This window comes from Stegostoma tigrinum, chromosome 9 (genome assembly GCF_030684315.1).
Source record: "Stegostoma tigrinum isolate sSteTig4 chromosome 9, sSteTig4.hap1, whole genome shotgun sequence".
Taxonomy (NCBI): Eukaryota; Metazoa; Chordata; class Chondrichthyes; order Orectolobiformes; family Stegostomatidae; genus Stegostoma; species Stegostoma tigrinum.
This window is the reverse complement of record NC_081362.1, coordinates 24004511-24018791: the sequence shown is the minus strand read 5'-3', so window position 1 is coordinate 24018791 and position 14281 is coordinate 24004511. Positions and strand designations below refer to the sequence as shown.

Below are 14281 nucleotides of genomic sequence, written 5' to 3'. Positions count from 1 at the left end.
CCATTCCCATGGAAAATGCAGCAAATCTTTATGCATGGAGGACAGCATTTCAATGAATACAAAGAGGATTTTCCGAATGTATTTCGCTGGTTGAATTTCAAACTTCAGAGGTCATCAACATAGCAATCTTTGCCACAGCTTTGGCTTGGTTGTACAGGGAGAAGGGGAGAACTGTCACAGTCCTTGTGGACCATCTTTGTAATTTAGAAACTAAAACAGAAATGGCTAGGAAAAGCTCAGTGGTTCTGGCATTAAATACGAAGAGAAATCAGAGTTGACGTTTCACGTACAGTGAAATTTCCTCAAGTCTTTCATTGTCAACAAATTTCAACCTCCAGTTGCATCGTACCAAGTGTATATTGAAATAGAAATTGATGACAAGGAACTAGATATGTTTTACAGAATCGGTCCATATTTTCTCAAACAGCAAAGTATCAGGCCAATTGGAATGGCTCCACAGATTTTTAAGTAAGTCATGTCAGGGTTGGTTTGCATTAAACATTGTAAAATGTACATTATCATACATAAAGTTATACACAAAATTAATTAAACCATTGAACAGTTTAGATTTAGTTAGTTTTACTATCTTTCAGATTTAATTGATCGTTTAATTATTCTACGGCTATCTTTTTTCTAGTCTGAAAGCCAAATAACAAAACATCAGATCCTCGGTAGTATAGTGGTTAGTATCCCCGCCTGTCACGCGGGAGACCGGGGTTCAATTCCCCGCCGGGGAGACAGTGATTTTGTTTACACCACTACTGTATACTGTATGGTGAATGAAATGATTATATCTAATTTACCTTTGATTTATCACTTCAAGTCAATATTTGTTTCAAATTTTCGTTTGCTATAGTCAAAAATGATGGATTATTATGCTAACCGGACGTGCGTACATGACGTCTGCAAATACGACTGAACACGACCTGGCAATAACTTTATGTCAAGCCATCACCTACCGATCATTTCTTTGATCACTTCAGCTCTACAAAGGGGACACTTTGGGCGAAGCTGAATTTTACATCATGTCGCCTGTAGATATTCCAGTTAAAATCTGTAGGCCAAGTTGTACTGCGCTTGCGTGCAGCTTTCTTCCTTGTCAGGGAGTTCCAGGATTGTTTACTAACGTGGTGGAGTGCGTTCGAGGGCAGAGGAAGAGGCGGCGCGCGAGGGTAAAGGGTCGAACACGTGAATTTGGAAATAAAAGGATTTACAAGATGGTGAGCAAGTAGTACCATATACATCATTATTAAAGAATAAATAAAGGAAGGAGGTCCACGGAGATCATTAAGGGTTGTGAAAACCAAGGAAGTGGGAGGGTTGGTGCCCTGAGGGATTGAGTCGCCGAGAAAAGAGCCCGAGAGACGGCGATTGTGAGCGTGAAGTTTGAAACAGAGTAACCCTCATATCAGGAAGGAGGAAACAAAACGTCTTTTAAAAAAGTGTTCGCTTTAATGTTTTAGGTCAATTTTACTGAGGGTACACTCAACGTGCAGTCGGGGCATCATGATTCAAAAATAAGCCCGTTCCAGTCACGTGATATGTCAACTGAATTAACGGGAACCCTTCGGCGTGACGGAAATGACGGCGTTTGTTTAATGTATCTCTCTTAGCAACGGGGTGCCCGGAAAACCACCAGCTGTTGGTGAACCAAGATTTTGTTCGAAACGTTGCAAGAACAATATAACAGCGGTGGAATTTGTTCAGTAGGAGGTGTCTTACTGCTACTCTGCCTTCACAACAAATAAAATGCCAGCTGCCTACGGACTGGAAAAGGGCAACCAGAAACTTCTGGCGACTATGTATCAAAGACCTAAGAAGGATCATAGAGTAACTGAAGGTTTCACAGTGAAAGCCATGATGAAAAATTCCATTGTAAGTAGCTAAATATTCATTGGATCACATGCTTAAAAGCAGACTGCATGCTATTTCAACCTCCCTCTTTTAGTATGTGTGATGTTTTAAACGAAAATTTTCTTAGTAGCAGCTCATTATTCTCAGCTATGAATTTGTACGAGCTCAATGCATCCAAAGACAAATTTATTCTTCTACATTTTGTAACACCTTTTAAAGTAATGCAATGCCCCCACCGAACTTGTCTGTGGTCAATAAGCAAGGCAAAATAAGAGCAAAATTTCAAACTGTATGTTCTGAAAAGTTTCACAAATGTAATTCTCGGAGATTGGAACAATTTAGCAACAAAAGGATTGATTTTTCTGACATAACTGCTGCCGTTAAAGGCATTTATTAAAATACTCAATACTCTGATTCTTTAGCAGCCTTACTTAGCAAGTCGTTGAATCATGTTGGAAAGGTAAAAAGGTTCTGGCGCTGATCTTTTTTGAATTAATCCACGTCAGGTCGGTCAGAGATTTTCAAGGTACAGGTATCCAAAATACTGTGTTTACCAGAAATCTGAAATAAAAACAAGCCGCTTAAAATACTGCACGTCAGGCAACGTTTCTTTCAGGTCAATGATCTTTTGACTCTTTCTTTCATGCTGCAATTGATTTCAGCACCCCCAGGCCAAGAAGGGCAAAATTCGTCGTGTTCTGTTCCAACAAGGGGCACCTTGTTAAAGTACCCTCTCGACATTCACCATTTGCAAGATACCATATGATGACTGCTGTCTGAAATGTAATATACCCCGACGAGGGAATGTCAGGAGAGGGAACGTGTGACAGTTACTAAGAAAATACTCTGGTGTTTTTTAAAATAAAGTGTCAAGTCTTGATATCTTCAAGAAACAGATGATATTAAGCAGTAAAAACACACTACCATCCGACAAGAGTGGCCAGCGCCAGAGGATAAATCAATCACTATCAAATAGGATTCTCATATTGCAAGAATGAGCTTGTGGCTGGAGATGAACTTTTCCTAGTGTTTAACCGGAGTAAGTTACAGCTCCTCCATGATTGTGCATTGACCAAACAGTCCAGCAATGCCCAAGTCACACCTGGGTGTTGTCAATAATTGCTAGATGAGATGGTGTTTTGGAGCTGTTATCTTTCAGACGCTTTCTAATCAAACTATTCAGAAATGCAAGATAATAAAATGTGAGGCTGGATGAACACAGCAGGCCAAGCAGCATCTCAGGAGCACAAAAGCTGACGTTTCGGGCCTAGACCCTTCATCAGAGAGGGGGATGGGGAGAGGGAGCTGGAATAAATAGGGAGAGAGGGGGAGGCGGACCGAAGATGGAGAGTAAAGAAGATAGGTGGGGAGGTAGGGAGGGGATAGGTCAGTCCAGGGAAGGCGGACAGGTCAAGGAGGTGGGATGAGGTTAGTAGGTAGCTGGGGGTGCGGCTTGGTGTGGGAGGAAGGGATGGGTGAGAGGAAGAACCGGTTAGGGAAGCAGAGACAGGTTGGACTGGTTTTGGGATGCAGTGGGTGGGGAGGAAGAGCTGGGCTGGTTGTGTGGTGCAGTGGGGGGAGGGGACGAACTAGGCTGGTTTAGGGATGCAGTAGGGGAAGGGAAGATTTTGAAACTGGTGAAGTCCACATTGATACCATATGGCTGCAGGGTTCCCAGGCGGAATATGAGTTGCTGTTCCTGCAACCTTCGGGTGGCATCATTGTGGCAGTGCAGGAGGCCCATGATGGACATGTCATCTAGAGAATGGGAGGGGGAGTGGAAACGGTTTGCGACTGGGAGGTGCAGTTGTTTGTTGCGAACTGAGCGGAGGTGTTCTGCAAAGCGGTCTCCAAGCCTCCGCTTGGTTTCCCCAGTGTAGAGGAAGCCGCACCGGGTACAATGGATGCAGTATACCACATTGGCAGATGTGCAGGTGAACCTCTGCTTAATGTGGAATGTCATCTTGGGGCCTGGGGTAGGGGTGAGGGAGGAGATGTGGGGACAAGTGTAGCATTTCCTGCGGTTGCAGGGGAAGGTGCCGGGTGTGGTGGGGTTGGAGGGCAGTGTGGAGCGAACAAGGGAGTCACGGAGAGAGTGGTCTCTCCGGAAAGCAGACAGGGGAGGGGATGGAAAAATGTCTTGGGTGGTGGGGTCGGATTGTAAATGGCGGAAGTGTCGGAGGATGATGCGTTGTATCCCGAGGTTGGTAGGGTGGTGTGTGAGAACGAGGGGGATCCTCTTAGGGCGGTTGTGGCGGGGGCGGGGTGTGAGGGATGTGTTGCGCGAAATACGGGAGACGCGGTCAAGGGCGTTCTCGATCACTGTGGGGGGAAAGTTGCGGTCCTTAAAGAACTTGGACATCTGGGATGTGCGGGAGTGGAATGTCTTATCGTGGGAGCAGATGCGGCGGAGGCGGAGGAATTGGGAATAGGGGATGGAATTTTTGCAGGAGGGTGGGTGGGAGGAGTTGTATTCTAGGTAGCTGTGGGAGTCGGTGGGCTTGAAATGGACATCAGTTACAAGCTGGTTGCCTGAGATGGAGACTGAGAAATGCAATTCACCTTGGAGCAGATGGGACTTGAACCTGTCTCTGCCTTTTGTTGTTATGCAGAGATTCCTGAAGGTTTGAAACCAGTTGAGACAAAATGTAGTTGAAGCAAACAGGACCTTTTGGTTCTCGTAATATAACCATTGACTATTAATCAAAGCACACCATTCTTTCCTTTTTTCGAGCCATTGGTTAGCTGTCATCATGTATAACAAATCCAGTGCTGGTGACCTCCATTTTACTAGTCTTTCCCTACTCTTCTTTAGAGATGTTTCACACCTCCCCCGGATGCCTGTCTCTGCCCAGATTTGACTTATGTAACATGGTCTTTTATCAGTCTGTTGAAATATCCCCACAACCAGTTTTCTGCTTTTTGTGATGTGTGCCAATTATCCTAGGCAATGTGTTATAATCAGATGAACTGACAGCACTAGCAAATTCTAGGAGAAAAAGCTTTAGTCAGTAAGGAATGAAGGGTCTAGGCCCGAAACGTCAGCTTTTGTGCTCCTGAGATGCTGCTTGGCCTGCTGTGTTCATCCAGCCTCACATTTTGTTGTCAGTAAGGAAACATGTATGTAAGGGTTGAACAGGAAGCATTATTTGAATTTAGAGGGAAGACATGTCTGTTATTGAGACAAAACCAGAAAACTTCAGCAAACTGCAAGCAACTGCTTGTTTGCAACTTTGGAGAGCAGACACCACTTTTAAGCTTTTGAAAATGACAAAAAAAGTTGTATTTGTATGTTTGGGAGCACATGGTGTTCAATTCTGGGTGGAAAAGCCAGTAGCAGAGAAATTTTTGATTCTTTATATATTGCTCTACAAGTAGTGACATTAACTGGCATTAAGTAGAGAATAACTTATTTAAAAGGAATGCATAATCTGAGAGTCTGTTTATTTATCAGGGAACAAGTACCAGGAAAGATGAGCAGAAAATGAATCTCCAAATCTTAATTTTCTAAATTAATGAACAGTTGATTTTGTTTATTTAAAAAGTCAGCAATGGGTGGAATTAAGGTTATGTGCACAAAAGGAGTTAAGTCAGAAAACATGTTTCAGAGTTCATGAAATAACTATGGTCTGCAACTATATTTAACAATCAACTGTTTGAATGGGAAATTTAGAATTAGGAATTTTGACTGAACCCTATCAATGTTGGCATACAAGCTTTACCAAAATTGGTGGCGACAGCTAGCATGTGAATGTGCAAAATTTCAATGTATGGGTAATAGGTTAGAAGTATATTGACTAATAGCTTTCTGTTTTTTAAGGGTACATTTCCTCTAGTTGTCAGTTTTAAAAATGAAAGTGCAACCTGTAATTGTTGTCAACGAATAAGATTCAAGATGTTTTGTTCAGTTTTCTGAAATAGTGGCCGCATCGTACAGCTGGACAGATAAATTAATGGATTGTGATCCTTGGTTTAAAGGTACATTCGTCCTGATGTTAACTGAAAGGTGACTTCCACATGTAGTTGAAATTGTTTGGCAAAACCCAGAAGTCAGTTCAGAAGGTCAGAATCTCTGATAGCAAAATAATTTGTTTTAACTTTAAGGTTTTGAAAATGTAATAAATAGGAGCTGGAGCTCATCATCCTTAGTCCTCCAATAGGAATGATAATAGGTGATCTTCTGCCTCAGCTTTCCTGCCTGCTGCTGAGTCCCTTGATTCTCTAAGAAGGTAAAAATCTATTTATTTCCCCCTTGAATCTACTCAGAGGGAATATCAACAACCTCTTGGGTACTCAATTGCAAAGATTCAGATTTGAGTGAAGAGATTTTTCCTCATCTTTGTCACAAATGCTCAACCCTGTTATTCTGACACATTCTGTGTTTGGGGAAATCTAGAATATGAGGATAAAACAACCTATCAAGCCATTGTAAATTTCACTGAAGTGAGTTCTGATTGGTTTAAACTCCAGAGAATAAAGGCCCAATTTACACAGCTCTTCCTCATTGGATCCTGGGATGATATAATCAAGTGAACCTACACTGCACTGATTTGTTGTCTCCATGAACTGTGCTATTTCTATGAACTAATGGTGTTAGGTAACCGTTATGGATTCTAGCTAGCCTGGGCATCAAGTGCCTATCCTGCAATCAGGCTGTTCTGCTTAGAGTAGGGGCTAAACTGCCCCCTACTCTAAGTCTGTTGCATATCTGAGTCTTACTTATGTAGAAGTGACAATTTTCTGATTCTTAGGCTTTCCTGTAAATTATTTGTTTACATTCTAATATAAAAAGAATGAATGTATTAATCCTGACTAGAGCTCTTAAGTACAATTTTTTAATTCCTCAATAGACTCTAAATAGCATGGTGATTATTGATGTCAGAATTGCATCATGTGTATCATCATTAACACATTCATTCCTGTCATAGCAGATGTTCCAACTTTAAGTCAATTATAAATAAAAGCAAACATCTGAAACAAAAGAGTGTTGGAGAAATTCAGCAGGTTTGGCAGCATCTGTGGAGAGAGAAATATCTAAAGTTTCAAGTCAAGTAAAACTCATAGAATTGCAGGTGCAGTCTCACATTGTTACAGGTTCCTTTATTGTAATCCAAGTGACTTGTAATAAATTCCATTTGTTTTCCTAATTGTTTGCTGTACCTGCTAACATACTGCATTTCAAATGAGTGTGCCTAAATTTCTGAACATCAACAATTCTAAGCTTCAAGTGATGCCCAAATGCTTTGCTAGTCTATTCCTTTTTCAAAAGTGAATGACCTGAAACTTCCCCATAAAAGAAACTGCATCTGTCACTTTGTTACCACTATTCAATCTGTCAAAATGCTTTACAATGACATCACAGCTTAGAATCCCATTGAACTTTGTGTTGTCAGCAAGCTTGAACTCTCAGGATCTTTATCCAAATTAATCCTCACATAAGTGTTATGCTGAAGGAGACCATTCTGCCCAACATGTCTGCAGTGGCACTTCAAATAAGCAACATTACCTACTGCCAATCTCTTGCACATTTTTTCTACCCGAATTAGGATTGAATACCCTTTTGAAAGCCTCCATTGTATAAAATTAATAAAATGCTGCTCCACAGATGGCCATTCAACCCACCATGTCAGCTCAGAAAGAGATCCTTCGGTCCGACTTGTCCATGCCGGCCAGGTATCCTAAACTGAACTAGCCTCGTTTGCCTGCATTTAGCCCATATCCCTCTAAACCATTCCTATCCGTGTACCTGTCAAAATGTCCTTTTAAATGTTCTGATTGTACCCACCTCTAGCACTTCCTCTGGCAGTTCATTCCATACGTGCACCACTCTCTGCATGAAGAAGATGTCCCGCTGTCACTTTTAAATTTTTCCCTTCTCACCTTAAACTTATGCACTCTAACTTTGGACTCCCCCTGCCCTGGGGGGAAAAAAACCTTTGCTATTCACTTTATCTATGCTGCTCATGGTTTTATAAAAGTGTCAGTAATGTCACCCCTCAACCGTCTACACTCCTTTGAAAGAAGTCCCAGCCTATCCAGCCTGTCTGTATTACTCAAATACTCTAGGCCCTGCAACATCCTGGTAAATAGTTTCTGAGCCATCTCCAATTTAATAATATCCTTCCTAAAGCAGGGTGCCCAGAACTGCACACTGGACTCCAAAAGTGGCCTCACTAACATCTTGTACAACCTCAACATGACGTCCCAACTTATATATTCAGTGGTCTAAGCAGTGAAGGCAAGTGTGCTAAACACCTTTGTTAACCACCCTGTCTACCTGTGATGCAACTTTCAAAGAAATATATGTCTGAACCTCTAAGTCTCTCTGTTTGAACACTACCCAGGGCCCTACCATTAACTATAAGTCCTGACCTTGTTCACTTTACCAAAATGCAATACCTTGCATTTATCCAAATCATACTCCATCTGCCACTCCTCAGCTCATTGACCCAATTGAACAAGATCTCTTTGTAATCTTGGATAACCTTCTTCATTGTCAACTACGACACCAATTTTGGTGCCATCTGCAGACTTGCTAAACATTCCCACTACATTCTCATCCAAATCATTTATATAATTGACTAACAACAGTGGACCCAGTACCAATCCCTGCAGAACACTGCTGGTCATAGGCCTCTCGTCCAAAAATCAACTCTCAATCACCACCCTCTATCTCCTACCACCAAACCAATTTTGTATCCAATTGACAAGCTCTCCTAGAATTCCAATTGATCTAACTTTACTAATCTGTCTATGATGTAGAACCTCGTCAAAGGCTTTACCAAAGCCTATGTAGACAATGTCTACCGCTCTGCCCTCAATCATTTTGGATATATTCTCAAAAACTCAATCAAGTTTGTGAATCATGATTTCCCATGCACAAAGCCATGCTGACTATCCCTAATCAGTCCTTGCCTCTTCAACTGCATTTAAATCTTATTTCTCAGAATCCCTTCCAACAATTTACCCACTCCTGCAGTCAGACTCACCAGTCTGTAGTTCCCAGTATTTCCTTACAGCCTTTCTTATAAAGAGGCACAACATTAGACACCCTCCAGTACACTGGCATGTTGCCTGTGCCGATAGGTGATATACTTGTAACTTTGCATTCTTCTATTTCCCAGCATAGTCTGAAACAGTGCATTCCAGCTTGCAATCATTCACTGCATACAAAGGGGTTTTCTCATGAGACCTTGCTTTTTTAACTTATTACCTTAGATTTGTGCCCCCAGAATCTTAATCCATTTATCAATTGAAACAGTTTTCCCTATCTACTTTGTCTAGACACCCTTGTGATTTTTGAATACCTCGACCAAATTTCTTCACACCCCTCTATTTTCCATTGAGGACAGTGCCAGCTTCTCCTATCTTAACACAACTGAAGTTCATCATTCTTGGGACCGTTTGCCTGAGTCTTTTCTCCACCCCCTCTTAAGCCTTTGCATATCTTCAAAAACGTGGTTCCCAGAGCAGAATGGAATTACCTGAATTGAGGATAACCCAGAACTTTTACAAGTTTTACACCACTTCCTTGTTTTTATACTTTGTTCCTATTGATAAAGCCCAGGATTGCGTCTGCTTTCTTAGGTGGTCTTGCAACCTGTCCTGCCATCTTCAGTGATTTGTGCACATGTACACTCAGCTCCATTGCTCCCACACCCTTAAGAGTTACACTCTCATTTTATATTATCTCTCTTCAATCTTCTTCCAAAAATGAATTGCTTCACAGAACTGTACAGCACAGGGATGGGCCCTTCGGCCCACAATGTTGTGCCAAACGTGACACCAAATTAAACTGGGAGCAAATTACTGCAGATGCTAGAATCTATACTGAAAACAAAGTCATGAAGTTGTATAGAATACTCATTAAACAATGCATGGTCCCCTTAAGAGATTGTGCTTAAAAGTTTGTAAGCATTGTGCAGAGAGCCCCAAAATTGGAACAAATATATCAAAAGGCCTTACAGGGGGGCAGGCAATACCGCAGTCATGTTTTGATATTTTGACAAGTTTGAATTTGGCCAATTAATTTTAACCAAGCACTCAGCGATTCAAAGCCAATTAAATTTAAAAACTGATGGTGTTGACAACTTGAAACCAATCATATTATAAAAATTTGATGTGTCATAGGGGATATATAAGAGGGTTATTTTTGAAGATCGGGGGAGAGTCGATTGCCATCCGAAGCGAAAGCAAATCCGCCATCTGAGAAATAAACCTGGCTCTCTCAAAAAGTTGTTAAGCTCTTTTAAAAAGCACCATGAAAGGTAGCATGGCATTTCTTTTAGCCCAGAGAAAACATCCATTATGTGAGATCATCAGAAGACAGGCTGGAGAAGGCAGAATGTTCCAGAAGGTGTGATCTTGGACAGATTAAGTTCTAGTTTATTAATTGGGTTTATAAATGTGAGACAGTGATTATTTGAACAGTATTCCAGTAGAATTGAGTTCAGTTAGGGAATAGTTAGTACTGAGGGGGAATTGTTCGGTTTGTTAGTAATTCTGTTGATTTGTTCATTGTTAGGGTTAAATAAATAAATTGTTACTTATAAAGCGGAGATTAGGGATGTTCTTTCATCTAACCACTCTTTTCACAGATTACGAGGGGTGAGACGAGCTTCTCTGGTGTTTCAGATTTGATTATTAGAAGGGAACCTCTACATCTGTCATAAAAGATTGGGGAGATATTGGGAACTGCAGATGCTGGAGAATCCAAGATAACAAAGTGTGGAGCTGGATGAACACAGCAGGCCAAGCAGCATCTCAGGAGCACAAAAACTGACCTTTTGGGCCTGGACCCTTAACTGCACCTCCCAGTCGCGAACCATTTTTACTCCCCCTCCCATTCTTCAGACGACATGTGCATCATGGGCCTCCTGCAGTGCCACAAGGATGCCACACGAAGGTTGCAGGAACAGCAACTCATATTCCGCTTGGGAACCCTGCAGCCCAATGGTATCAATGTGGACTTCACCAGCTTCAAAATCTCCCCTTCCCCCACCGCATCCCAAAACCACCCTAGCCTGTCTCTGCCTCCCTAACCTGTTCTTCCTCTCACCCATCCCTTCCTCCCACCTCAAGCCGCACCTCCATTTCCTACCTACTAACCTCATCCCACCTCCTTGACCTGTCCGTCTTCCCTGGACTGACCTATCCCCTCCCTACCTCCCCACCTATACTCTCCTCTCCACCTATCTTCTTGTCTCTCCATCTTCGGTCCACCTCCCCCTCTCTCCCTATTTATTCCAGAACCCTCTCCCCATCCCCCTCTCTGATGAAGGGTCTAGGCCCGAAACGTCAGCTTTTGTGCTCCTGAGATCTGCTTGGCCTATTGTGTTCATTCAGCTCCACACTTTGTTATCTTATAAAAGATTGGGGCTTGTGTTTTGGTTTAATTATCAGAAAGGTTTGATTTTCCTCTTCTCTGCAACAACAATAAATGCTGGAGATTACAGCGAGTCAGACAGCATCCATGGAGAAAGAGCAAGATACCGTTTCGAGTCTAGATGACCCTTCATTAGACCTGAAGTGATGAGGATCCAAAATAAACTAATGCCTTCTGCCAGCTCTTGGACCATTTCCCTCCATTCCTTGCATATCCATGTGCTTACCTAAAAGTCTCTTAAACATCTTTATCGTATCTGCCTCCACACCACCTCTGGCAGCACGTTCCACATTTCTCCTACTCTCTGTGTAAAAACCTTGCCCCTCACACCTCCTTTGAACTTTCCCTTCTCCCCTTAAATGAATACCCCCTAGTTTTAGACATTTCACCTTTGCAGAAAAAGATTCTGACCATCAACCCTATCTATGCATCTTATAATTTTATAGACTTCTATCAAGTATCCCCTCAGCCTTTATTGCTTCAGGAAAAAAAACCCCAAGTTTTTCTAGCTTCTCTTTATGCCTCATACTGTCAAATCCAGGCAGCATGCTGGTAAACCTCTTCTACAAAGCCTCCACGTCCTGCCTATAATGTGGCAAGTAGAATTGAATGCGGTGCTCTGTGTGGCCTAACCAAAGTCCTATAAAGCTGCAACATGACAGCCTGCATTAAATTTCATCTGTCCCTTCTCTGCTCGTTGCATTAAGCTGCACAACCTTTGAAATTTCTATAAATTGTTCATAACCACCTTTTGTTTCTCTTACTCGTGGAATTTTGTATTTATATGGCTCCAGTCCCTTTTATTCCATGAGTTCTAATTTTGTTTACAATCCTATTGTGTGATACATTTGTGAAATGTTTTTTGGTCATCAACCGTTTTTGCTTTCACATCTAAAAACACAAGTATGCTGACTTTCCTTAATTAATCTGCACTTCTGTAAGTGACTGTTAACTTTGTCCTGAATTATAGTTTCTAAACTTTTCTCCACTTCTAGGGCTAAACTGCAGATCCTGGGCTTATCTTTGCACTCTTTTGTTTTGAACAAGGGTGTAAGACTTGCAATTCTCCAGTCCTCTGGCACCAATCCTGATATAGATTGTGAATAGCCAAGCCCTAGTAGTAGCTCTGTAAGTTACTGGTACATATAGCACAAGAGCAAGAGGTGATGTTGAATTTTTGCAAAATGCTTGCAGACCTCTGCTGGAGTATTGTGTATAGTTATGGGAGCCACGTTATGGGAAAGATGTGAATACATTGATAGAGTGTGGAACTGATTTCCTGGTATAGTTCCAGGAATGAGAGACTTCAGCTATGAGGAACAACTGAAGAAGTTGAGGCTATTCCCCCTGGGGAGAAGAAGGCTGAAAGGAGATCTGGCTGTCATCATCAGTAATTGGACAGAGTGGATGTAGTGAAGCTGTTTCCATTTGTCAAGGAAACAATAATGTGCAGATATGGGTTTGATGTGATAAAGCAAGCATGATATGGGGAAAAAACTTATTCACACTGAGTTGTTAGGGATGGAAAGCACTCTATGGAAACACTGTGAAGCCAGATTCAATTCCAGATTCAAGGGGGCACTGGGTTTTGTTTTGTATAGTAAATGCTGTTGCAAGAATATTAGGAAAGGCAGGAGATTGGTACACATTAGTAGAGTTGGTCTAGATAATAGAAGCAGAGGAGGCTCAGTGGCTTGAATGACCTCCTTCTGTACTGTAACAAGTCTGTGAAACTGCCTGCATGAAAATGCTATGTTTATCTCTACTCTCTCTTCATTTCCTATCCATTAATCAATCCATTATGAGACCTTCCAAATGCTATTTTTTTTTGGTGACTGTCTTATGTTAATGGTTTCTAGTTATACTCTTTGTCACAGAAAAAGATATCTCTAGGCTGAACTTGCACTTGGGGTCAGAAGTCAGGAACATTTCCAGGCTATCAGCTAGGGGAATCAATTGCTCACTGGAGTGTTGATTGGGGAACCACTTAATTGTCACGATAAATGTTCTCTACCTAATTGAGTGGTTGGTGAGCTTCAGAGCTAATTAGAGGCCTTTGAGATTAATGGCCAGCACGCTGCAAGTGAGGGTACGTAACTATGCTATTTCCTATCTGTAACATAATGTTAATCTCACTGTGGTAGTAATTCAGTGCTCTAGGCTAATGCTTTGGGACGTGGGTTTGAATCTCACATGGCAGGTGGTGAAATTTCAGGGCACCCATGTAACCACTGTTGATTGCCCTAAATACCCATCTAGATCACTAAAGTTTTTAGGGAAATAAAATGCCATCCTTACCTGGTCTGGCCTACAAGTGATTTCGCACCCAATCCTAATTGCCCTTTGAAATGGCCTAGCTTGCCGCTTAGTTGTTTCAAACCCCTCCAAAGTATTAAAAAAAGGCATGAAATTGGACAGATCACCTGGTATCAATTTAGGCACGAGAAATGACAATAACACACCCAGCCCTTTTGGTTCTGCAAAGTTGTTTTCACCAACATTTTGACTTGTGCCAAAATTGGGGTCCCACAATGAGCAACTGCCTGACTTGGCCATACTCTCAGACAATGTTTCAGACACCACCAACACTGTCCCCTTTGTATGTTTTGTCCCATCATGAGGCTATTTCTACCAGAGAAAGCAACACAGTAATAATACAGTTGAGAAGGAGCTGCCTTTACTCTGACCCCAATGAAATGCCTTGGCATCAGGGTAAAACATGGATAACAAATGTTCACCTACAATCTACCCTTCACTAATGAATCAATACTCCTCTATGTTGAACACCATTTTGAAAAAGTATGGAAGATGACAAGGGCACAGAAAGCACCCTTGTGGGATACTTCAATGTTCGTCTTCTGATAACACCAGTACTGACAAGCAGGCCGAGTCCTAAAAAATGGTGTTGTTACATTTGGTGTGTGGTAATAGGTGAGGGAACCAGCAAAAGGGAAACATCAACTTTTGAACTTAGCCACCATTCTACCTGTGCCAGATGTATCTTCTTTGGCAGTATTGATAGGAGTGAACACTACACTACAC

The 14281-nt window shown here is 41.8% G+C and overlaps 2 protein-coding genes and 1 non-coding gene across 12 annotated transcripts in view; 2 read left to right on the top strand and 1 right to left on the bottom strand.

Annotated features, from left to right (window-relative positions):
- Positions 1-1159, bottom strand: part of prkn (parkin RBR E3 ubiquitin protein ligase) — a 977400-nt gene extending 976241 nt beyond the window's left edge. For 3 of the 6 annotated variants that reach the window (XM_048535676.2, XM_048535681.2, XM_048535682.2), the window contains exon 1: positions 960-1157. Coding sequence is in view for 1 of the 6 variants with exons in the window: in XM_048535677.2 (XP_048391634.1) it covers positions 960-966 (7 nt within the window). In the remaining 5 variants the exon portion in view is untranslated. Of the gene's footprint in view, positions 1-959 lie in introns of all 6 variants that reach the window. The other 3 variants (XM_059648413.1, XM_059648412.1, XM_048535677.2) reach the window with 3 other exon arrangements.
- trnad-guc (transfer RNA aspartic acid (anticodon GUC)) lies at positions 666-737 on the top strand. Its single transcript has one exon. It is a non-coding gene; the product is annotated as a tRNA-Asp (tRNA).
- The window catches only part of LOC125454670 (parkin coregulated gene protein homolog), a 304227-nt gene continuing 290956 nt past the window's right edge, over positions 1011-14281 (top strand). Inside the window, exons 1-2 of one of the 5 annotated variants that reach the window (XM_048535692.2) lie at positions 1110-1220; positions 1614-1875. In XM_048535692.2, the coding sequence (XP_048391649.1) occupies positions 1750-1875 (126 nt within the window). In that variant the 5' untranslated portion in view covers positions 1110-1220; positions 1614-1749. The other 4 variants (XM_048535691.2, XM_048535690.2, XM_048535693.2 and 1 more) reach the window with 4 other exon arrangements.